Source organism: Artibeus jamaicensis, unplaced genomic scaffold (assembly GCF_021234435.1).
Source record: "Artibeus jamaicensis isolate MK-2021 breed Jamaican fruit bat unplaced genomic scaffold, CSHL_Jam_final contig_391, whole genome shotgun sequence".
In the NCBI taxonomy this organism is placed as follows: Eukaryota; Metazoa; Chordata; class Mammalia; order Chiroptera; family Phyllostomidae; genus Artibeus; species Artibeus jamaicensis.
Genome location: NW_026521814.1, coordinates 17,865,020 through 17,891,131, shown reverse-complemented (window position 1 = coordinate 17,891,131; position 26,112 = coordinate 17,865,020). Strand labels below are relative to the sequence as shown.

Below are 26,112 nucleotides of genomic sequence, written 5' to 3'. Positions count from 1 at the left end.
AAGATTATAAACACCTTCATGAAACACATTTTACTTTGTTGAATTCTGACTGAATATTCAGTGCCTTAAGAAATGAACTAATGTTCTCACAAACCAATTTCTGCCCTTAAATCTAAGGCAGGCCAAAAAGACCTCATTAAGGACCTTATGAATTCTTTACTTTGATTTAATGCCAAGAAGATAAACTGGCAAGTCAAGGCCAGCAGAACTCTTAATCGACCTGTCAAGGATTCGGTTTCTACTCCAAAATATTCCCCGTAATGAAAAACTCAACAAAAGCAGCAATTATGTACTTCTATAACTATTATACCCACTTTGGAGTAAATTATGTCAATTTTATATTCTTATCAAGGGTATCATCTATATTAACTGTGCAAATTAACATTTTATCAAAACATGTCTCGCCCGGACCAGCATGGCTCACTTGGTTGAGCATCATCGTCCCACAAAGCGCAAGGTGGTTCGTTCGATTCCCAGTCAGAGCACAATGCCCGGGTTGTGGGCCAGGGCCCTGGTTGGGTTAGGGTGCAGGTGAGGGGCAACTGATTGATGTTTCTCTCACACATGGATATTTCTCTCCCTTTTTCCCTCCCTTCCCCTCTTTAAAATCTTTTAAAAAATGTCTTGTTTTCAATCGTCAAATCAAGAAATTGAAATTTTCATATTTTATTTTCTGCTTCTAGTAATATTTTATAATTATTCAGTTATATATAGGGACAATTCACTGCAATAAGAAATCCACAATTTCTAAGGCAATATCTTATGTCCCACAAAAAGAAATTTTACTCGTTCACATTAGATTTGTCATAGTAAAAACTGAAGGAAGCTTCCCCTGTTGAAGGGAACACATAACAACTGTGAACTAACTCCAGAACAACTGATCTCATATTCTGGAATATCGAAATGGGATAGCCGCCCATTTATCGGCATGTTCCACTTCATTTTTAGAGCATCACTACAATACCAGAATTTCTACTTTACCAGTATAATAAGCCTAAAAACCTATAGTCTCAGAACTCTGGAATAAGTACCAAACATAGTCCCCTAGGGGGCTCCCAGTCCTAGGATCAGCCGACTCACCCAGCCGGAGTTGATGTACACAAACACTCTTCCTTCCTCTCTGATGATGCTCTGCATCGGAGCCCCCACGAGAAGGTCGGAGAAGCCATCCGCGTTGAGGTCCACCGCACAGACAGATGCGCCAAAATAAGAGCCAAGCTGCTCCAAAGCAAACCAGATCCAGTGGTTGAAACAACAGTAGGGTCATTTCCAAAGGCCCTCCGTGATAACAAATGTAGAGACATATTACCTTTTTACCTTTCATTTCATGTAAGATACTTAGTCCTTTTGCATCAATGCTGAATATGTATGCCTGCAATTGGAAAGAGATTTAGAAAAGGTTCAACTGCTGTCCCACTGAAAAAGTCTTTATTTGATCAAAACATTAATTTTCATAACTTGTAACTGCTTTAATGTATTTTTAAAAATGTATTTTAATAGTGACAGCACCGGTGTAGGAAATCGCATTCAGATTCGCATGCCTTCTCTGCACAGCTACCTTCCTGGGTACTACCTTGTGGGTCCCTGAGAGGGCGCACAGAAAGCATGGTGAGCCTCACTGTCAAAGTAAGGCTCAGAAAAATTTAGGAACATTTACACAACAATGGAACAAAAAGTAAAACCAGAAATAACATCTCATTCTTTCTCCTCTTACCATTACACAGGGAGCTGCCTCGATTTCCCTTTAGCTGTAAACTTATTAACCAACAAATACATTAACATCTTAAAATCTCTCCAAAACAATTTACTCATAAGAAAGAAAAGCTTAATTTGACTTATGTAATTTTCCTTAAGGCTTTTCTGCTACTAAAGTTTATTTAAAAGCCATACAAATTTCAGCAACTCCACTGAATATAGAACACTTCTCATCATACCAAGCTTTCATTCCTTAGGAATTCTGCAGTTCCTCCCTGAATATCTCCTTCGGTCATGCAATGTAACTGAACGCTTGTAAAGAAATAAATTAAAAAATGTAGTTCTTACTTTTCCAATCTGTTCATGTTGAGGGGCTCCTCCAACTACTTCGGTAGTGTGCCTGCTCCGAAAATGACCAGCTCCAACCGAGTATCCTTCAACAAAATGGAAACAAGTATGAGGGAAATAAGACTGCAATGGGTAAAATATATGTATTAGTGTAAAGCCACTCAGAATTAAATTGAGACTGAATACAAAACAACTACACTGAACAGTTCTAAGAATATTTAGCATAGCAACACACAAAAGTGGTCATTCATTATGTGCTTTAAGCAATTATTAATATGTGCTATGAAACTACTAACATGGCTTTTTATTTTCAAGTCCTAGAAATCAAAGATAGCACCTTGACATTGGGTTTGTTAGTCCCTGTAGTATCGAGACATTCAAGCTTCTAGGATTACAATGGAAATATTTTAGAATATATAAAATATGACACTTTAAACTTTAAGTAAAAAGTTTCCTAAATTATAACTTTTTGCCATAAAATCTTCTTATTGTAATAAAATATTATGCTGATAAAAATGGGAAAATATTTTTATTTTATTCTGTGATGAAAGGCCTACCACTGAGTGACATTTTATAACATGTGAAGCTATCCTTCAACCATAAGCAAGTACATGTTGAATGGTAAATAAGTTCCCTCTGTTTGAAAATGAATTCCTTCTGTTTCAATGGAAAAGTAATACTGATTGTTCTTATAATTTTTTCTGAGAATAGGCTGCTCACATTTGATGTACATATGGTTTAAGCCAATCTGTACTTCCTAAGAAACTATAGGAAAAGCATTCCTTTTACTATAACAGGGGAATTAATGCCAGAAAAATCTTGTGTTTCTGCTGAAACACAGACTATATAGTATCTCACTGCTAACTTATTAAACAAGAATAAGAATAAATATAAGAATAAGAAGATAAAAATAGTTAAGCTCTGGGAAATATTCTAAGAATGTAGGAGGCAAAGGTCAATGAGCTGTTTTTAGACCTGTAAGCTTCACAATGTTACCCATTGTGTGGAATGCTGTGGGCAATCTGACTTTGTCAATCCTTTAAGAAACGATACTCACTCACCGTTATATAACTAAATGAGACAATTCATGAAGAGTGCTTGCGTAAGTTCCTGGGATACGATAAGCACTCAATAATGCTATCTTTGTAATGATCAGTGGACCACATAAAGATACAGGCTCGTGAGCGTGTTACTGCAGAGAGTACACACTTCGCAGTAAACCAGCAGCTCTGGTTTAAGAGTTACATATTGATGAGGACTGTAGTTACATATGCAAAATATGAAGTTAACTAAAGCTTCAGTATTGTATTCTCAGACAAACTGTCTTTTTCATGGCCACTGGCCATTTTAATCTTTTGAAAATACAATTTCCCTTACTTATAATTACTAGTGTCTGTAAGAAAGACTATAGTTTGTTTGTCAAATTATAGTTTGAGTTTGTCAAACTGTTACAGTACCTAAGTAACTTCCAAATTTTACTTGATTGTTTGTGTCTAAATAAGCCTTGTATGTATTTGTAGTTATATTGTAGACAAAAATAGAGCCAGTCCAGTAAGATGATCCTGGAGCTCCCATCACAATTAAATCCTGTAAGAAATAAACAAGTTATCATCACTTAAAAGTTTAATCTCACTACCCCAAACACCTTCCAGATATACATTTTAAGCAAACAGTGACAAGAATACATTTTGTAGTACATTTCTGAAATCTGAGCATTTTATGAATTTAAAAACACATCAGGGAAATAAAAAGCCAGCGAACCTAGCTAATGAATTTTCACCTTAAAGTAGAATCACAGAAGAAACTCTGAAACTTTCACTTCACACTCATCAGCAGACTTAGAAATCAAAGGTAGAACCACTGAACACTAGAGTAAGCTTTCGGGAGAAAGGCAATGAGGTTTCCACTAACGTAAATCATATCTGGGTAATTCATCAGTGCATATTACAGAGATAATCATGTTTTCCCAAAGAGTAAAAAGTAGACTTAATTTATTTCACTTTGCAAAAAGTCATTAACTGGTTTCCTTAACAATGTTAGCTCAGAAAAAGACCAATGAAGTTTGGGGTATATTTGATTACAAATATGAATTTAGAAAAAGGAAACAGGGAAGGTTGGAATGAGCAGACAGTTGTCTAATAACATATGAAAACCTTCAGCATTTGAACCTATTTAACATATTTCTAAATTTCCTTAACAATCCTGAATTTTAAAAAAGTCAATTTAAACCCTGAACTTAAAAAAAAGATCAATTTAAATATACACTAAAAAAATCATTACTGTTTTTTTTACATAGTAGGTAATAGTTACAGACACTGTTAACCCAAGGCTTGATACAGACTTTCTACACAGATTCAGAAAACATTCATAAATTCATGATTGATGTTTAAGGGAAACTGGGAACTTTGGAGGTTGAGCACAACTGTGATCTTCCACTGGGAGTCACAGTGAGTGACTAGAGAGGTAGAGAGAGAATACTAGTGGCTGGGAATATATTTGATTTAAGAGGTTAAATTCTTGAATTTCCCAATTCTCATAGTTTTAATGAAAAGTGTGAATTCATATGCTTCCTTGCTCCAAGAAGTAAAAATAACATACTTAGATATTTTTAATGCATAAGTTAACAAAATAAATAACTACAGCTACTTTTAATTTATTTTAAATCCTTGATGAAATAATTTTTTGTATAGACTTTTAATTGATCTTGTGGGACAGAGCCATCTAATATTAATATTTTCTTAAAATATATGTGAAATATTGACTAGTAAAAATTAAGCTGCAATACTGAATTTCCTAATTTAAGAGACACTACTCAGATGTTGCAAAGTTTTTACTGTAAAGAATAATACCAGTCTAAGTCTTCAGAAGAATTAAAATTCTATATGTAAACATTCACAGCAGCTCTTTTTGAACTATTACCTCTGTGTAAAAACTAGATATTCCAGCTTGACATGATGCAAAATTTTCTCCAAATTTTTTCACAAAATCTAAAATGAAGTAGAAAAAAAAAACCACTTCAGGATTTCATTGAAAACCATACAGATTTTGTCTATTTTTATCTTATAAATGCTAACAAACATAGACCACTTAAGGTCTATATTTTACACTACCCCATTTTTAAATAATAGTAACTTCAATTAAATTTAAAATCACAAATGTCTTCCATATTAACCTTAAACTATCCCTTTGAAAGGGCAATAAACATACTTATCCCTGCCTCTTTTTTTGTGGGGAGAATATGTAGCACACACTCAAAATTTTCAAATGAATGTCTGAGACAGGAGTCCAAGTTTCCATTAAAATAGGCTTCCAATCCTTACCAGGGTGCTACTGGTCGCCGTGGCAAATCTGGTGGACCAGCAGGGCCAGCACCTCCCCCTGCATCCCTGAGAAGCTCTGCATGGGGCCTGCCTGACAAGGATGTTCCCCAGGGGCCACAGCTCGGCTGGCAGCAGGGGCTTCTCCCGCATGTGGCTCCAGGCAGCCATCCAACTGCCCCCCCCCCTTTTCTTGCCATTAGGGCTGAACGCTGGGGTGGAGGAGGTGACTAGGCCAGGATGCCAATGAAAAAAATACTTAAATGGGGGCTCCTCACTGGGCCACCAACCAGTTAGTTCTCAACCAATGATGGAAAAAGAGAAGAAAAAGCATTCACAGATAATGACTACTGCCCATATTAATTTGCAAATACATATCCTTGGGATCATAAATAACATAAAAATCTGAGTGTGGGGCCCCTTCTGCTACCAGAGGGTGGAAAGATTTTGAGAAAATTACATGATGTCACTGGGCCAGAGCTTTCTCTTCTGTAAAACGAGGGCATTTGACTCAATGGCCAACATATCTTCCACATCTAAAATCCTATTAAGTCTACTGTCTAATTTCGCTGTTGTCAGTACATGCAGCCACCAACCAGGAACCACTGGTTATCTAAAGTTTAACACATTTCATTCCAACATTCTTTTATAATTCCTCCATTTAAAAATGCAACAGAGGAAAAAAAACCAGATTCTGCACAGCTGAAAGTAACAGACTAAGTCAAGATCTGTGTGGAGATAGGGGGTCTCTCATTACAAAGGCCCCATGAATAGATGGATGCTTTTGGAATTTGCTATGGAAACAAAGCTTTGCTCCTCCTGAAAAACTGAAAGTGAACCTCTGTGAAAATAAGAATCGGGACCCCCATCTTTGCTCTTTGGTTTTGACAATGAGAAAATTTAAATACATTGCTAAGTCACTGATAAGTACTATATTTTGTCATGATTTCTCCCTCCTTTACATATCTTCCCTAGTCCTATCTTTTTCTATTTTTATAAATTTCCCCATAGTTTTAGGGGTCTGATGCTTATGCCATCCTGAAATTTTAGAGAATGTGACTACGCATATCTGAGCAAAAATCAAAATTCTGTTGTGAAAATGTTTCAAAGCATAAACCATAAACCAGTAAGAAGATAATAAACATGCAGAAACCTAGACTGAGTTTTACCCAATGAAAAATTTAAAATTCACCTTGCATGATCTTGACATCCAAAGACAAATCGGGAATGTATATAAGCTCCTCCATGCCATCAAATGCCAGAGAGGAAATACCCCAACATAATGGAGTCAGTAACTGAATTTACTTACTTGATCAAACTTTTGTCCTGTAACACATTTTCTTTAGAGACTACGATAATCATTTTGGTTAGAAAAGCTGGAAACTGGAATATATATATATATATATATATATATATATATATATATATATATATTTAGTGCTCAGTTTTCCAAAAATACATTTTAAGGATTTGTTTTGCTGCAAATATAATTTTTAGAGCTCTGCCGACATTCACCCTGAACTTCCTCCAGTTCAGTTGTTTTATATCCTAGCTCTCCATACATTAATGCTGCCTGTGCATGATCCAGAACTTTTATGGGAAAACCTTTCAAACTTAAGATATCAATCCTCTGCTCTTTCAAGAAAAGTATGGGAATTTGAAAAAAAAGACATAGTAAGCGCAAAACATTTGATTCCATTATTCTTGAATCTTACAAATACTCTCTGCAGCTAAAGGTAAAGCAAGAAAACTAAGCAGTTTCCTCCTTTTAGATCAGATTTTTCAATGTAATTTCATGATTTTAAGTGTCCTATATTTGCTGAGCATTTGACTCACTTATACAGAATTCAAAATGTATTTAATGCCAAACCAAAGTGGGTAATTATCAACTAGATTCTAAAAGTATTCAAATTAAACTATAAAACTTCCTAAAAGCACAAAGTATATTTATAAAAACTAATATTGTAACTGAGTAAAAAAAGAATGATTCAAGCAGTTAAAAAGAATGCAGCTATTTCAAAGATCCCCTCTCCCCATGCATCTAAAATTGAAAATATATTTTTTAAATCAAGTTATTCACTTGTCTTTCTTGATCCAATTCATATCAAAACCATCTTACCTTGGTAACATGGAGCCATCCTTTTACTCAGTTCTGCCCGTAAATCAGAAGGCATTCCATAGCAAACACCCGTGGGGAGCTTATTTTCATTCTTTATATAAAATATATTTTTCCATCTATGCCCACATGTCTGAATAAAACATAAAAGTAGACCAAATGATGTGAAAGCCACACCCAGAATATCTGATTCCATGATGTGATCGGTGGCCCGATCCCGATAACCTACCACGATGGATCCATTTTCTCCTGGCTGTCTGGAAAGCGTGACCCCCAACCACTGATTGTCTCTTTCTCCCAGACAAGTCTTTCCACAAGGTTCTCCGCCGGGGCTGCCTACAGCATTTGAAAACAATGTTGTCATCAGTTACCTTGAAAGCTGCGTTAGTCTGGGCAAACAGAGGAAATGAACACATCCCACTATCCCCCATGTGTTTTTCCTTCGACCATGTGTAAAATGCCCTCATCTCCCACTTCTCTGTCATCTACATCCAGTGCACAGTGCAGGGGTAACAGTTAGTGCCAACCTGTCTTCTCACGAAGAGATTTTTATTTGTAGAAACAACTGTATCATGAAGAGCTGGCCTTGAAAGAGGAGATAACTAACCAACTGGGAGGGGAGAAGACCAGTTTATAGCACCACAGGCTGCGCAGATACAATGGCAGAGTAGAATGCCTGACAAAGATTTCACACCTTTGCTTTGACCGTTTATGTAGCATTATTGGCTACATTACCAGAGCTCTTTTTAAGATGTTTCTTGTATTGAGACATTAAGAATACAAGACAATAAAAGAGCATAAGGTCTTCGGCACTGAAATCGCAGTTTATTGAATTGAAAGGTGAAGACCAAGCATGTGGAAATCAGCCGTGTATAATTAGCATGGTAATAATTACTAGCATTAAAAACAAACTCCCCTATGGTTTACGTTAGTTGATTTGACTGTGCTCAACAACAAAAAAGAAGACTTGAAAAAACAGATCACTTCGGTAGTAAATAAAAAACTTCAAAAGGCACTCTGGCAAACGTATGAATAGCCAGAAAACCCAACAGTAATAAAATATTACTCGTGGGCATTACAGTGCTCCAAAACTGTACAAGAGAAAGTAATCTACATAGTGATAACTTTTTTCTTCTTAGAGTGACTTGTTTTATTGAGGGGGGGGGGGACCCTTGTATTAACGTGATTTCAATTAAGTGATTTTAGGGGAGAATAAGATACCGTACCTTATGATGCCTTTTGCTATTTGTATTTTACCCTCTTCAGCTGCCATGTCACGGTCTTATTCCACCTGGGCCCAATTCCAACGGCAAGTAAATACATTTGCACTAATTTGATTGGAAGAATGTGGAACTTGGGTTTGTTGCCTTCACTCTGAACACTGGTCACTGGTACCAAGGTTTCACATACAATTCTAGGAACCAGTCTCTAAATCAGTCACTGTCTCCTCCTGTAGCCTCGACCCCTAGACACAGCTTCCAGGGCAAACATCCCTATACATCTCTTCTATGAACATTCTGAAGTCTTTAAATCTACAGTCATGCAGGCAATGAAGCGGGAGAGAGGTCAAGGGCAAGAAAGGAAGGAGGTCACAAATAACATATCACTATTAAAATGTCATGTAACATAATGGACACTTTCCTTCATCAAAATTATATTCAGTATTTAGAAACAAATGTACTAAGATGCCATTTTAGAAATTTTTAGAGATGACATCCAAAAATGTAGAAATAGTAAACATACAATAGTTTAGGACCATATACATTGCTTCAGAAAAATGCCCCCCAATTTTTTTTATGTGGAAAGGTAGTGAATTGTTTTTGTCTGCTTCTTGGCTGAGTCTTTGTAAAATTTAAAATGAAGATGAGAGAAACCTGTTATTAAACTGTTTTCTGGAGAAACAGTTGAGTCCACACTGTACCCTCAATTTCGTTTTAGCTCCACCAGCTGACATCCCAATGTCGCCACCGCTCCGAATCTCATGCTAAGGTGCAAACACATCAAAACCAATGGCACTCCCCTTAAACATCTTGCCCTCCATGTCTGACTATCTCTCAGATCTTAGGAACTTATACCAAGGCCCCCTGCCCTCCGCACACTGCCTCACCTCAGCACTTCCCAGGCTTTTAGACGGAATTACAGCAACTTTCCTGCTTCCCCAGCTGGCAGGTGGCAGATTGCAAGACTTTCTCAGCCTCCATAATGGAGGGAACAATTGCAAATTTCTTCACAGTTAGATAGACAGGTGGATAAATCTATCTACCCATCCCATTGGTTCAATTTCTCTGGTGAACCTTAATACATTATTTATTCACTACTATCCTGCTTACTTCTAAGGCTTAGTAAATAAATGGCCTAATTCATGTTGACCAGTAGTACATCTTGTTCATTATTAGCCCAACATATTGCTGGGAAAGGTGTGCTATAAATGGAAGGTCAATAAATAAAAAACAATACAAAACTTCCACCGGGGTTTGGTTTGACTAAGTGCCTTCTCTTTATATTTTGTATCTTAATTTAAAATGTGGGTAACAAAATGGGGGTAAGTACACAGGCAAAAAGGAAATTCACAATACAACAAAGTCATAAACAATTATCCTTCCACGTAAGTAATGAAAATGACTCTAGTAAGTGAACATGCAGACTTGTACCTCTACAGGTTTCTCCTTTTCTTCCTGACACACCTTCTGCCAGCCACGCTAACACTTTCGGCACTGGCCAGCAGACAGGATCTGTTCAAAGTCCCCATTACTGCTGAGTCTTTTCTTAATTTCCAGGAACTTTTTTTTTTACTGTTTTCTTTGTAGTGCCTGCAGAATCTTGGCCGAGAAATAAGACCTTCTCCAGAGCTTTTCCTTAACCTTGCTCCTAAGTCCACTCCTTTATTATGGGGTTTCGGCCTTGACTGGACATCAGCATCACCTGGGGAGACTTCTGACAAATGCTGGCAGCTGGTTCCTGTTCCCAGAGGCTCCGATCTGATTGGCCTGCGTTGAGACTCAGACACTAGGATTGTCTGAAACGCTCCCTGGGCAATGTATTGTGCAGTTGGGCTTGTGAGCAACTGTTCTCCGGTGTAAATGGTTATGCCTTTGCCTATATTAGTGCACACTGGAAAAGAAACGACTTCCTTTGAAAAATAATAGTCGAACCTTTTTGTCCTCCTTGGTTTCAGCTAAATATTGAAATAGGATATCAAATGTTAACAAAATATTTTTCATGTGGAAATCCAGTCTTTCTAAATTGTCCAGAAATGATGATTACTAAAACTGTCATGAGAAAGCTAATTCTCATGAATCTCCCTGACAGACATCATAAATAAACTCACGCTGTGTATATTTTACCTAAATGTCATGCTAAAACGATTTATAATCTGGTTTTCAACTTAGCTCATATATTACTAATCTAAACTTTAAGTAAATAAAATCAGCTTCATAATTTGAAAAGTACATGGTTTAACATAAAAGAGTTCAGCAGAAATTAATATGTGACAATTGTCCATGCTCTTGTACAACTAGGAGGACTCATTCCTAACACAGTTGAATGCATTTTCCCAGTAGGCATTATACATACAAAGCCGTATTAAAGCCACACCCCTTATTCTAAAAACTGAAGTCCATTTGGGGAAGAAAATATAAAGATGTATGGTTACTACTTCCATTTTTATTCCCATTTACTGATTCTGTATCAGTAGACATACATGTATATAGATGTGAATAAGCAGTAATTCTGATAGAGGAATATGAAGATGTTAGTACAAAGTCAATTTGTACAGTTTTTTTTTATCACCCCTTTTGGTTGTTATAATTCCTTAGTGTCACTGTCCCAAGTGCCAAGGGCAGATACTCATCGCGAATGTCACCTCCATGAGGGCAGACACTTCACTGACTGGGGCATTCCCACAGCGCAGAGCAGGCCTCACATACAGGAGGCAGGAATGAAAGGTACACCTGCTGACGGAGGGGATTCTGAAACATGGCACATTACCACAAAAATCCTTCCCTACACTTACTGCTCCTTTACTGCAGCGATTTTCAACCTTTTTCATCCTGTAGCACACACAAATTAATTATGGAAATTCTGCGGCACACCAAAACATATTTTTGCTAGTCTGATCAAAAATAGGTATAATTTTGATTCATTCACACTGGACAGCTGTCGTTGTTTTGGCTGTTGTCATTTTCTTTTAATTTGACAATTTAAGGTGCGACACACTGCTGATTTACTGCAAAAATTTCACCAACATCTCAGGAATCTAAGCTTTGAAGAGATCTTCATTCACTACTATTCTTCCTTCTCTTCTAAAAGATTGCCTTAAGTTTTAAGATAGTAACAGATGGTCTGATTGGAAACAGTATTTACAGGTTTGAAAGTCTTTACAAAGTGGGATGGATGTATGAGTAGGACTATTTAAAACACGGGTGGCAAACACAAGGTCCAAGAGTAGGCCAAATCTGGCTCTCCACCTTGTTTCTACCCCAAGCACTGAGCTCCTTGCCCCTAGTTAAGGAGTAGTTACATTTATACAGCCCTAAAATTACATTGGGCCCTTTGAAGGCAACCGCAAGGCTGATATGGCCCCTGGTGGAAATGAGTTTGACACCCTTGCACTCAAAGTCAGCTGGGGCCCACAGGAGGTACCTATCTGAGAGCCTTTGCGAGAGGATTCTGGGAAGTAAACGAGACACATGTGAAGCTCTTGGACCAGAGCCTAGCAGCGAAAGCAAAGAAATGTTATGGTAGCTGATGTTAAGGCTATTACTATTTTAAGGATCAATCTAAATATATGATTAAATTATACATTTGTCATCGCGTATCTCCTCCCCCATACAATTTGGGGCACATTGCTGTCATCAGGTTTTATCACACACATTAACTCATTCAATTTTCATAGTAGCCGCAGAAGACTACTTTATTAATCCCATTTTCCGGGTGAGAATATTGAGTCTTAAGGCAATACGGTAATTGCCCCAAATCCTTGCAGTTGGTACATGGAAAAGATTAGAATCAAAAACTTGTCCAAAACAGAACATCTGTTGCTTCCCACTACTCTATAGTAAATACATAAAATAGAACTCTACAATAATTCCAGATGTATGAGTTAGCTGAAATCCATAACCATTTTCTACTTTTTTAAAATTGGAAAATGTGTAAAATATCATAAATCTGCCCACAAACTGCACAGTTAACTCTCTAGTGTTCAGGAAAAATGTCATTTACTTGGCCCCTCTTTTGCCCCACCCTTTTCCACAATGTGCATCAGTTCCCAGTATCTTGGCATTTCCACTGAAGCAAGACCAAAGGAAAAAAATCAGACTCGAAGTTCTTCTTTCTATAACGTGTTGACGGCTTCAGTGAAACACCCTGTGGGTAGGGGCTCCTGGGACTTTTAGATGTAATGACAAGCTCGGTTTATCTGCCTGTGGTCTGTGCTGTGACTTCCCCACCACCTCAGACATTTGATTGGGGTGCTCAGTCTGGCATTCTAGCTGCTAAGACAACATGTATGTATTTATCTGATCTTTCAAAACATATGATGTAATTTCAAGTTTCAGAAAAGTAGTGAAAGTTCTTACTTCCACCAACTACTTTTTTTTAAAGCTGAAGTTCTATTCCACTGAAAGTTCTATACGTGTCAAACTCTGCCACTCTTTTTCTTAATTAATCCCCCCAAAAAAGACTTTTGTTCTAGTCTACGTTATAGAAAGAGTCATTCATTCAAGACAGCTTTATTTGGAGAAATAATAATTACTGGGAGAAAATAATTATGTAATTCATTCCTCTGCCTAAATTAAGAATATTAGAAAACCATGTGGGATTAAAGGTGAAAAAACAAATTTAACTATGACAAGATTTTAAGACCTACCATTGCAGGGTTCTGAATATTACCAAAAATTTATGTCTGTTCCTGCAAGATTGTTTGGCAACTAGTAGGTGCTCATTAAATGCTGAATCCTTCTCTCCACGTTATGTTGATTTGGACTACACCAGCAGGGGGAGCTCACAGTACTGAGAGATTTGATCAGCAGCCTTCAGTTCTTTAAGCCAAGTGGCCCCTTCTTTTAGTTTTTCTTATCAAACCCTAATAACCATTAAATCCATTATATTATGTTTACCATATTAAACCATTTAAACTAATTTACCTATTCATCTAACAAAATGTGGTGATGTTTCTAAAAGACAACAATGATGTTTATAAATTCAACAGTAGTAACAATTTTGAGTAGTAAAGAGTAAAAGACCCAAGTTTCAGAGTTGCAATGGGGCATGAGAATGCCAAACTTCCAAACCACAGAGTCCAACTTGTCTATTGGGAAACAAGAGTCAAACTATCAAAATAAACATCAAAATCAGAAACCATTCACAAAGTATTTTCTTTCTGAGAAAAACAGGTATTAAAGTGTCATATTTTTGGATTTCCTAGCCAAAATCTGATAATGACAAATAATCATGCTCAATTTATGTGAGATACAGTTTGTATAATCACAGGCCTGGAAGAGCCAGCTACTTCAATCCTCTTTTTTTGTTTCATTTTACTGTATATACTTTTTTAACTTTATAATTTTGTTGTATTTTCTTGAATGTGTTCAGGAAAGACGTTCAACCTGGAGGAGTAGTGCCAAGTTCAGTCGTGCCATTTTCTGCCAACGGGCCTCAGAACTGGAGAACCCAGGTCTCCGGTGATCTCGATTCCAGGTTCAGGACTCCTTCAGGGATCTTACGCCCAGATGTTTTCAAATGGCTGCAGAAAACCTGCACCAGCTTTTTACTGACTAGAGCAGGTACGTGTGCCACAGCTGATCTATTTGGTGACCGTGATTTAAAGAGAGACCGTCGTCTTATAATAATTGCTAATATTCATTACGTTTCCTATGTACCAATCATACTTCTAATGCATGTGAACATATATATTAACCCATTTAGTTTGCATTCCAGCCCTGTGAGTAGGTATTATTATCGTTATCCCAATGTTACATGTAGAAAAGCTGAAACAAAGGCAAATTAAGCATCTTGCCCCAAATCATGCCCCTAATTAGTGGAGGAAAAAAGAATTCAAACCTACCCTGTCAACCACTATGTATATAGTACCTTACAATGATCTGCTATTAATACTTTTCCCTGATAAACAGGAAAAGAACCCAAACATTGACACTATTAATAATCCTATACTAATTTGATTTCCATAATAAGCCTACTAAGATAATAACATTAATTCCCAACATTAAAGAAATAGAAAATTTTCTACTTCCATTGTTTCCAGTTAATCCGTTGGTCTTAAAGATTCATTTGAAAAACTGTCACTAATATAGGAATAAATTTTGAGTGTCTTAAAGAAAACATAAAAATGTAAACAGAAAAAAAACTCCAGGGAAACGTGCTCTCACTTCATGCTAAGTAGTCAATATTGAAGTTCTGTGCTTGGTTTTGGAATTCACGGGGTAGGATGGAGGATGTCGGGAAGACAGCTGGTTTAAAAGGACGTGAGAGAAGTAAGGATCGGTCAGGGAGCGCCTGGCATTGTTCTGTAGGGATGGAGGATCAGACTGAGATGAGGAGTTACAGGTATCTGAGGACACCTCTCTGTCTGAGGATTAAAGGACGAGATAAAACGTTTCAGAAACAATGGCTGCAAACAAAAGCTAATGAATACTAGAAAACTTTCACGAGAATGCTTCACGAGAAAACAAAAAATGGTATCAGGGTGAGGTAGACAACCAGGATTTCAAAACAGGGGGTATATATACATGGAAAGAGTCTTCTATGTAGGCTTCACTCATTACTTCCCATAAAAGAGATCTGACGACTAAGTCTACATGCTTACTTTTCCCAAAAATTTCACTGTAAATGACAGAATTTCATATAATTAATATAAAAAAGATTTCCTATTTTTAAAAAAATTTGGAGGTAAACTCAGAGTATCAGTACAAACACAGAAGTGCTTTTCTCCAAATCCCTCCTTAGGCTTCCATATGCCACATTAGCTGATTCCCTTGCCACTCCTTTGCCTTCCTTTTTTCAGTCATGTTCAGGCTCCTCTTCTCTTCCCCGGTAGTTCTCAATCATGGATGAACACGGGTATCATTTGGGGACCTATGGAGGATCCTGACACCCTACTGAGCATTCTGCACTCGATTCCAACATGCATTTGGGGGGGAAACAGGTTCTACACCACAGATCTCCAACACCGGCTGAGTGTCCTACATTCAGCTCAGTTCTGACACTATCTACTTAGAGAGAGCATCAGATCTACAGGCTAAGGGCCCAGGCCTACAAGACCACTCCCTCCCTGATCCCCACACCCATGCACTTCAAATGCCAATTACAAGTCCAGGCTGCCTGTCAAGTGCTTCTGACCAACTGGCTATGAGATTCTACCTACTTTTTCCTTTGACTTGATTTCTTTGCTATATTGGCTCACAGAACTCAGAGAAACATTTTACTTATTACAATATCAGTTTGTTAGAAAAGGATATAACTCGGGAATAGCCAGATGGAATAGATGTGTAGGGCGAGGCATGAGGGAAAGGGTCTCAGAGCCTCCCGCCCTCTCTCTCTGAGCACGCGACTCTCTCAGAATCATCATGTATTCACCGACCTGGAAACTCTAAACCCTATCCTTTTGTTTTTTTATGGAGGCTTCATCAGATAGACATGCTAGGTTAAAACTTTGGCAGTTGGCAACTGATTCAACCTCCAGCCTCTTTTTCCATCATGGAGGTCATGGGGGTGGGACAGACAGAAAAGTCCACAAATCACCTGCTGTGCCCCCCTAGTAACCAGCCCCTATCTTTAAGTGGGGTCCAAAACCCACCTCATTGAAATAACCAAAGACATCTTTGTCTCTTATCCCTCAAGAAATTCTAAGGGTTTTAGGAGCTCTGTGACAGAAAGAGGGTCAAAGACCAAATTGATATTTCTTTTTATAAATCACGATATCACACCTACCCAGACTCATCCCCAGACATTTGGAGAATAAACACTGGCACTGTTAAAGTTATGCAGGACAGCGCAAACAGCAGCCAGAGATGAGTAGCATTGCTCTAGCCACTTCTCAATAGAAGCAACCCCTGGGGTCTATCCTGGGCCCTCCCATCTTTTCAACATAGAGGTTTCCCAGATTAAACTCATTAATTCCTGGGCCTTCATTGCCATCTCTATGTCAATTTCCCTCAGCTCTGAATTGCAGGTGCAGACCTCTCCCGCCCACCTGACCCATACCTGCAAATGATTACTAGATATTTACTTCTGTCTCACAGAACATAGCAACATCAGCCATGCAAAAGCCCAAGTCAAACCTTCAGTAACATCTTTGAAAACTTCTTCCCTAAATAGTAAAAAATTAAAGCATACTTTCTTTATATTAATAGTTCACACATGAAGGGTATTGGGTTAGACGTCACATATAAGAATCAACTGTGGAATTTTTTCTAAACCTACCTTTCTTCTGTGTGTGTGTATGGTTTCCCTCCTGGGACACTAATTTGTGTTTAAATTGCGTCCCAGGAAGGAAGAAAATATAACTTTTTTCATCTCTCTCTTATCACATCCTGATGGATCTGTCTTTTGAACAACTGGAGAATCTCTGATTTTCTACATTTTTACTGACACTGTCTTGACCCATTTCCTCCAAAACATTCACTACTCTGCAACCAGAAGTATCTGCCTAAAACACAACTGTAATCCTAATCATGTCACTCCCAGCTTCAATCATCTTGGGTCAAATTCATAATCCTAAAAAGGGTTTAGGAAGTTGTACCAAAAAATACCTCTTCCACCACCCATCCACTTCACCCTCTACAGTCCAGCCACATGCGTGGTTCTTTCAGTTCAAAGACGCCATGCTCTCAAGACATCGGGGACTTCATGCCTGCTGTTCACTGTCTGGCAGCTTTCTCACAACCTCCTTCTCTAACTAACTCCTGATTTTTACTTAGTTCCCCACTTGAACAGCAATTCCCGAGTAAGACATCAGCATTTTATCCTAACTCAATTAGATCTCCTCACCATACCTCCCTACAGTAACCTAACAGACTGTAAAGCCTGGGACAAGGACCTGGTTTCTTTTGTTTGTCCAGGTTCTAGCCCCTCATTCTTTGACAAATGACTGAACAAATGACCCACGTGTACAGTGGATCACCATACCAGACCCTGGAACTGTTGCCAAGGGGAGATTATTTTTAAGTCACTAAGAATATTACTCAAAAATCTGTGAAACTTAAGGCAAAAAAAAAACAACCTAACCTCTCAAATTAAAGTGGAAACCATTTTTTCAGATGGAGTTTGGGAAATTGCTGGAAATCAGGGAACTTAATTCTCTTAGTATTGCAGTTTACTAATGAAGTCCTGATTTTCTGTATAATTCCCATACCAACCTATGTTCAGGGGTGATTTTTCAAAATGACCTGTCTGCATCAACTCAGCTTCAGGAGCTACAATTTAAAGAGTAGTGCAAATAAAAGAGAAAAGTTATTGAGAGCATCGCTGAAGTTTCAACAGTGAGGGGTCTGCCTTTTCATGTTAAGCTATGAAGTCCTGCACATCAGGCAGAAGTGAGAGTGAAATAATCATTAGTTTAACTGTGTGATGCTAATTGAAGTAACCACTTCCAAACAGGTTATATACTACAAACCAGGAGCATAAGGTAATGGAATATTCAGAAAGAAATCTGAAGGGGAATAATGATGACTAACGTGTGACAGACCACTGTTCTTTCCAGTAAGAAAAGAGAAGCACAAGCAGGGATGTTAAAGGCCTAGCACCTGTACGTACAACACTGGGTCTGGAAAAGAAAAGTGAAAGTCCTATGTGTCTATGCAGAGACAGGGGGAAAGCACCTGCTCAAAATTCAGTGTTAGTTTGTTCAGGAAAGTTGTGCTTCTTTACAGCAGTGCTGTCCAATAGAAATATAATACAAGCCACATGTAAAATGTTTAATTTCATTGTGGTAACATTTAAAAAGTAAAAAAGGAAGTTTGGTGAAATTAATTTTAACAGTATATCTTATTTAACTTAATATATATATCATTTAAATATCTGATCACTATTAATTTTAAATATTTATTCCAACAATGTAATCAGTATCTAAAAAATGAGATACTGTATTGTATTGTATTTTTTGGTACTGTCTTTGAAGTCCAGGATGTAGTCTACAGTACAGCACCCCTCACAGTAAACTAGCCTCATTCCACGTGCTCAAGAGCCACAGGTGGCTACTGGCTATTGCATTGAGCAATGTAACTACATAACTCCAGATTCTAGTAGCCAAACAGGTGTGTGTGTGTGTGTGTGATGCTATTAGTGGCAACTCCAAAGTAATAAAAGATCTAAAATGTCTTTTGAATAACCAATTAAAGACAGTTTTTAAAGTATAATTTTATTATGTTCTAACTCTTTGCATACTGGTAATCCATGGATGGCCTATGATTAATATAATAGTGGAGTCCTTAGTTGCGATGCCTTATTTTGAGACTCCTGTGTCTGGTTCATAGCGGGAAGTGCCAGTAGGGAGCAGAGACACTTCTCAGGCCGGCAGGGAGGCGGAGGGAGGGTGTCTGCGTACAGGAGGACAAGTACCTCTTCTACAATCATCAATGCGCTTCACTGAAAGGATATCTCACTCTCAACATCTAACACCCTGGACACTCTCGAGAAAGAGTTGCTGCTCACTCTGGATTATGGCCACAGTAAATGTACCACAGTATTTGACAACACTATCTACAAAGGCGAGGGCAGTGTAGGGAGGGTGGGGTATTGAACTCCCCTTTCACAGGAGTTGTCTATCTGAATCAAACTTCAGTCTGAAATTCTGACACCTACAGACTAGTTGGGCAGTATTTTGAATTTCGTAGGAGATGGGTACCATTTTAAGAGACCTTTCAACTTCATCCCCTTGGTAACAAAGCCATTCCGAATGAAAGAAACACCCTCCTGGCATGGCAATCATAGTTCGGTCTTTAGTTATGACAAGATTTTTTGGTTTGGCCAACAAGAAATGTTTTCATTGTGTTTCACTTCAACTGCTACCTTTTCACTTATACATTTAACTTTTTAATCTTTTCTTTTCAACTTGTATTGAATTTGTTTGGGTGACACTGGTTAATAACATTATATAGGTTTCAGGTACAAAGTTCGATAATATATCATCTGTATATCATAGTATGTTAATCAGCCCAAGTCTCCTTCCATCAGCATTTATCCCTGCTTTACCCTAGAAGAGGAAAAAAGGGAGATGCCCCATTTCTTTATAAAAGGAAGATATATTGTTTAAAACACTGCGTGAAAAATAACTTCAGTCAATTCTTTTGCAAAGAGTCAAAGCTATTTCTACAGCTATTAGTGTTCCAACCAGTAATTGAACAGAAATCTTGTTGTCTGTTTTGCCTTTTATTTCAGTAAATACCTTTTGTATTGTCATAAATGCTTTTGGCTTTTTATTTCACCAATAAGAAATATTGGTGAATATTTCTTATTCACCAGTCAGGTTAAGGACAATCAGAGTGTCACTTTGCTTTTATTCATCCATCTATCCAATAAATCTTCACTTAATTTGTATTTGTTGTACATTTACCACGTGCTCTTTCTCTGAGGATATTTCTATAGTCGATCCCTAAGTGCCCCATACCCAAAGCGTATAGGTTTACCTTCAATTTTGACAGGCATTATTATCTGAAATTTCATATACTGCTATGACGTCCTTCCAGTTAAAATCCTGATATCTAGAAATAGATCCAGTGCCCTTCTAAACAGGAATTAGGTGCTAGATAGCAGTAGCTTTAACGTCATGAGTCAGGAAACTTCGACAGGACAACAGACATGAAATGTTCCCTCCCTGAGGTCTTGTCAGGATCCTCTGGCAGATCATGGTTGCGTGCTCTACTCCCTCATTCTGTATTCCATGACTCCCTCATGCAATGAAAGTTGTGTTTTGCAGAATTATTCCAAATGGATAGGTCTATGAACGTATTATGCCTTCCTAGTCTGCCTTTTGGGATGGAAGAGGCTTAAATGGGAAGCATGCTACAGACACCTCCTAGACTTTTTTGAATGTTCTCTGAATTAAAAATACAAGTTCCACTGTATGCATATTCTATTTGAATTCACTCTAAATGAAGGGAGCCAGCTTCCCAATTCGAGAAAATGCAAAGACTACTATAGAAGTGGGTTAAAGGCAGAGTAATTAGCTTATCTCAAAGGTTCATTGACAACAAACATAAATATGAAAAAGGTACCAGTTGTAACCAGCAGGCAACATATTGGACTGTTCACTTAATTTTATTTGCCCTGAAGATGCAAACAAAAAAAGACAGGGTTTGCACTACGGACCCACACGGACCTGCCTTGGACTGGGAGTATTCCACCTTTCACTCACTAGCTGAGCAACCTTCAGAAGAAGTACTTGCAGCTCGCTGGGCCACAGAGTCCGCATGTGTTAAGTAGGAACAATGCCCCCTATGACCGGGGGTGGGGGGTATTAAACAACATGTACAGCAGTGCCTAACAGCGTTTAGAACAAGACAGGTCTGAATTAATATTGGTTCCTCTCCCCGCTCCACTGCCCGCCCCCTCATCCCGCCACCAACCCTTGGCCCCATGGTGGCTCTCTAAAGCAAATTTGCTTCTGTCTTTGAACCATAAACTTTCTCCCCTCCCCCTGCAGAACATGTTTTCCAAGTCATCACAAATCTAAGAAGAGATATTAAGAAATGACTTCAAATAGAGGTACCCACTTAATGTGAGAGTTTGGGGAGAGAAAACTTAGTAATTATAGGTCAAGCCTCATTTTAATTACATTAACAATGGAGATGCCAACTTTCCTGTGCTCTTCTTTTACACTTTATATTCTAAGTAAAAGCGTATCCTTTTCTTTTTTTAAAAGCCCTCAGGCTAAATCACAGGATATGCAATCAATTCCAACTGCTCTTCCTGCCCTGCCCCTCAGCCTTTCTCTTTAACAAGGTTAGTAGGTCAAAGATGGAAATAAAATTCTTTAGTCTTGATCGCTCTGTCCTGGCCTTAATGTGCGGAAACTTTAAAATGCACTCTACACATGGGGGACCGGGAGAGGAGAAGGTATAAGAAATTTCCCTTTACATAGTTTAGTCAAAGTTTTGTCAGAGTACTGCAAATCAACGCTGTACCCAAAAGGGAGTAAAATACTGCCAGAAAGAAGGGGAATCCCTTTTACGTGAAGATGGTGTGGACCTCAGTGAAAACTCATTCACTTCAAACTGAAAGTAATAGCAACATGAGTTTTTGCAGGACTTGTGCCACCGTGGAGTCCACAAGTGGGGGATGGGGTCACTCACTACTGGTCCCCGACCCGACTCACCTAGCTGGAGCTGTTCGCAAGTCCGGTTTGGATTCGTTCCGATCCGGCATCTGTAAATCGCCCCCGGACTGACCACCGAAGCATTGGAGAGCCAGCTGGCGGTGGGAGCCCCCACTATGAGCCTACAGTTGAGAAACGTGCACGTGCGCGCAGACGTGAGCTGGGCTGCCCACGGAACTGCTGGTTTCAGCTGACATGCGGCGGGCCCCAGGCCCGCTCCCCTCGCCTCCTCCTCCGCCCACCACCCTGCACACCCAGCTGCCCCCCGCCACTAACTCCAGTGCCTCGTGCCAGACGCACCCCGGGCGCTGCCACCCCAGATGAGCAGATCTCCAGCAAGCTGGCCAATAAAGTGTTCCCCTTCTGCCTCCTGAGAGGAAAGTTTGAATGGGGCAGGAACCACCAAGGCACCGCTCACTCCCTGCTCTGCCAAGCCCAGAGCGTCTGAGTCCCACTCCACTCACCATCGGTTCGGCCCGTGGCTGTGCAGCACCACTGAGTAGCCGAAGAGGGTGTTGGCGGTGCCCTGGTAGAGCAGCGCGCTCTCGGTGTCCACGTTGTAGGAGCGCCCGGTCGGGACCCCCAGGCACAGCAGCAGCATCACCGCCTCCCGGACGGTGGCCCTTCGGGGGCCCGGCCCTCGCCTCTCTTCCTCAGCCATGCGCTCTCGGAGGGGAACATTCAACACCAAATGGCACAGTCCCCGAGTTGTGCAGGCCAAAGGGAAGAAGGCCCCGAGAGAAGAGGCTCAGCGAGTCCAGCGCCAGCAGGCAGGAGGGAAGGAGGAAGGGAAGAAGGGAGGGACGGACGGAAAGAGGGAGGGGAAGTCGGCCCCCGGGCGGAGCAATCGGAGGCCGCCTGGGATGTAGCGCACCCGCCCGCAGGACCCCACGCCCGGTTTCTGCCGCAGGGAGGTGCGGATGCTCCCGAGCTCCTGGGCGCGGGCCTCTGGGTGGGGTCCCAGGTTTGGTGCTGAGGCGAGACTAGGTGCCGTCTACCCCCGACCAGCGGCTGCAGGGGGCGCTGGGGGACCTCTGCTGCTAATCGCGCGTCCGGCCAGACCTCACAACTTCTTCTAAGAGCTGGAAGACTCCGGGCTCTGGGGGCTCTGCGAGAGTGGCAAAGCTGGAAGGCGCACAGGCTACCCCTTCTAACCGTGGCTGGGGCCTGGATGGGCGGCGAAGTGGCCCCACTATGAGCGCAGAGGCCCCACCGCCTGCCCCGGTGTAGCCCAAAGGCCAGCCACAAACCTGGGCATCAGACTGCGGCGCGGAACCGTCCACATTTTTCGCTGCTAATTAGGCACTCTATCTGACTTGGGGGGCGTAGAAATAACCAGAAGGCCACAAATTTAAAATGAACTCCTGAAGGTGCCTGAGTTACTTTGGTCACAAACACGTCATGGCAGTTCACTTCAAGACTCAGACTCCTCCAAGCTTCTAAGTCCACTTCCTTACTCCCCACGCTTCCTCCTAAGTCCTCCACTGCCTCGGGGAGGAGGTAGAGGGGCGGCCAGCCTGTCTCCTTACGGGCTGAATGGCACGGGGTTTAAGCTGCTCTGTGTTCAACAGCGAGGCTGAGTTAAGAAAGTACTGTGACTTGCTTCATGTTAACGAAGAACGTAGTTCTTGCTGCTGCCATTTCCCATGCACCCACCTCGGTACCACCAGATACCCAGTGGAAGGTCAAGAGACAGGCACCACAATAACCCTCTGAAGATGCACTCAGGACCCCAGTACAGCACATCCAAACTGCGTTAGATTCTCATTCTAATGCAATCCAGATGTGCCTCAGGTTTCTTTCTTCGGCAACCAGAGAAACAGCTGTAGATGATTATCAGGCTGATATCTGTAGGAGGAGCAGGTCCAGTTACTAATTACTGCTGTGTGAAAAAAAATGAAGAAAAGGGGTTCACCAAGGTGCATGCACATGTGTGCGTGCACGCGAGCGTGTGTGTGTGTGCACTAAGACCATACTGAAATAGCACATCTTAAATTGTATCGTTTATTCAGCGCATTCATTGAGCCAGCACATTGCAAGATCCACAGGATATGGTTAGCAAGGCAGGATAAGCCTTCAGGAAAATGCATGGTAGAAAGACAAACTTTTACTGACTAGACATTGTTCTGAATGTTTAAGGGACACTTAGAGATTGGAAGGTCAAGGAGGGTTCGGTTGGGCTAAGCAGTGTGAGAGCACAGTGTGAGGGCAGGCTCTAGCAGGACCAGGTAGAACTGGAAGAGATGCTTCTGGCAGAGCATGGCTGTCCACAGGCAGACTGGAACCATACGAGGCTCACTAGGGAAGCAGGGACACATCGAGAATCACCCAAGCCAGTTTAAACAATTTTACCTCTCTGCTGGGGCTGACAGAAAGCTGTGGAAAGATTTGTTTTGGTCAGCTGTGTGTTTCAGAAAAGATTGAATACAGAAAACCTAACTTCTAAGGCTCCTGTAGTAATTAATGAGTAGTAAGATGATGGTGGTGGCCTGAACTAGGAAATAGCAAAGGAGGAACAGAGGAAATAATACATTCAAGAGATATGAGACACAGGAGCCGATAGAACTTAGTGCTAGCACTGGTAAATACAAACATGGAACAGAGATGAAGGAGTCAGGGTGATGCCCAAGGCTTGAGTTGGGGATCTGAGTAATATGATGATAATTCACAAAGAAAAAAATGCACAGAAGGAACAAGGCTATGCATGTGTGTATGCATGGAAGTGGGCGTGCACGTGGTGCACCGATGAATTAAGATTTAGACAGAGAGTTTGAGATACCTGTAGAATGGCAAGGGTGTTCTAGCCAAACCCAACCGGATCATGTTTACTCTCTTATCAACAGACAACACAAGAGGACTAGCAACCCTCTCCTATTATCTGCAACAAAGGAAAAGGCAAGCAATGGTGTGTGTTACATCTCTTGTAAAAATGAAATAAAATGGCTTCTAGAGATGTAGATAACAGGGCCCATTAAAAATGGTCCCACTTTGTTTCTCCACCCAAAGATCCCTTTTTTCTGAGTAGATATGCATGCTGATTCCAACCCAGTTCTGTAACCAGCTCACGCTGCCATCATTCTGAACTAAGCAGCTTCTCTTGTTGTGCAGCCACACTCCCAGTTGATGTCCAGGGAGAAGTCGTATCAAAGGCACTTCCACATTCTCCAGACCCTGGCAATGTCAGAGCCACTGATCCGAACCCACATTTTTCTCTTTCTTCGCCAAAATCTTATGTGATGGCATCCACTCAACACCATTATTTTCATTAGCATAATTAAAGTGAGTAGCAGCCAGTAGAGCATGTTGTTATAGTTACAGTGATACCACCTTTCCAGAAACAACCACCCTTTGTTACCTCAGCGTGCTCTGTTAACCCCAAGTTCCCTTCTGCTAAGGCTTAGAGACCAGCTCAATTTTTTCCTAAGTCAGCAGAAATAAAGGGTGTTTAATGTTGCTTTGACAAGACTGTAGATATTGCTTTCTCTCTAATCAAATTTTTTGTAGGCAAGTGTGAAAAATCAGGTAGGGAGAGGTTACCTGGAGGTGTGGGAAAAGGACTTTAAAAACTACTTATGCTGCTCTGGCCCATGAGGCTCACGTGGTTGGAGCATAGTCCCATAACCCAAAGTTTACTGTTTGATTCCTGGTCAGGGCACATGCCTAGTCTGCAGTTTCAGTCCCGTCTGGGTGTGTAAGATCCCCGGGCCAGTGCATGTGGAGGGCAACCAGTGGGCGCTTCTCTCTCACATTGTTTCTCTCTCTTCCTTCCTCCATCTCTAAAAACAATGGGGAAAAAGTCCTCAGGTGAGGGTAAAAAATTTTTTTAATAGATAAATAAATACTACATATGCCTACTTGTAACCTTCAACTGAACTTAAATATTCACCCATTCAATTAATATGTGTCATTTGATTAATACATATCAAGTTTCCACTGTGTGCCAGCAGCTGCTTTAGGGACTCCAATAAGAGTAAAAGACAAAAATACAGTGCTCTCCATCTCCGTTCAAGTCCGACCCAGTAGAGAGGATTCCAATATGGGCTCACCCAACTTCTCAGTTGCCATCAAAAGTGAACATTTCTCCTTCTTGAAAGCCTTTTTGTTATAGTATTTTTAGCATCCCCTTTCTATCTGGCCATTCTGCATCTCTCTGCTGGCTTCCTTCCCTCCACCATAGTGTAGGAAAGACCCAGGGCTCCATTCTGGGCCCTATTTTCTTCTCTTTCCACCTCTCTCTTTAGACGCTCTAACCCCTTTCTTATGTGTTTTAATACCAGCTAAATAATACCATTAATACCAGGCGAGTC

At 40.2% G+C, this 26,112-nt stretch overlaps 1 protein-coding gene across 2 annotated transcripts in view; it reads right to left on the bottom strand.

The window, feature by feature from the left end:
- Positions 1-26,112, bottom strand: part of ITGA4 (integrin subunit alpha 4) — a 131,322-nt gene that overhangs the window by 57,602 nt on the left and 47,608 nt on the right. Inside the window, exons 1-9 of one of the 2 annotated variants that reach the window (XM_037130049.2) lie at positions 22,270-25,545; positions 21,806-21,927; positions 7,706-7,812; positions 7,480-7,609; positions 4,963-5,030; positions 3,501-3,630; positions 2,044-2,129; positions 1,310-1,372; positions 1,081-1,218 (exon numbers count right to left, since the gene is read on the bottom strand). In XM_037130049.2, the coding sequence (XP_036985944.1) occupies positions 1,081-1,218; positions 1,310-1,372; positions 2,044-2,129; positions 3,501-3,630; positions 4,963-5,030; positions 7,480-7,609; positions 7,706-7,812; positions 21,806-21,927; positions 22,270-22,466 (1,041 nt within the window). In that variant the 5' untranslated portion in view covers positions 22,467-25,545. Of the gene's footprint in view, positions 1-1,080; positions 1,219-1,309; positions 1,373-2,043; positions 2,130-3,500; positions 3,631-4,962; positions 5,031-7,479; positions 7,610-7,705; positions 7,813-21,805; positions 21,928-22,269; positions 25,546-26,112 lie in introns of those variants that run through there. The other variant, XM_053665220.1, reaches the window with a different exon arrangement.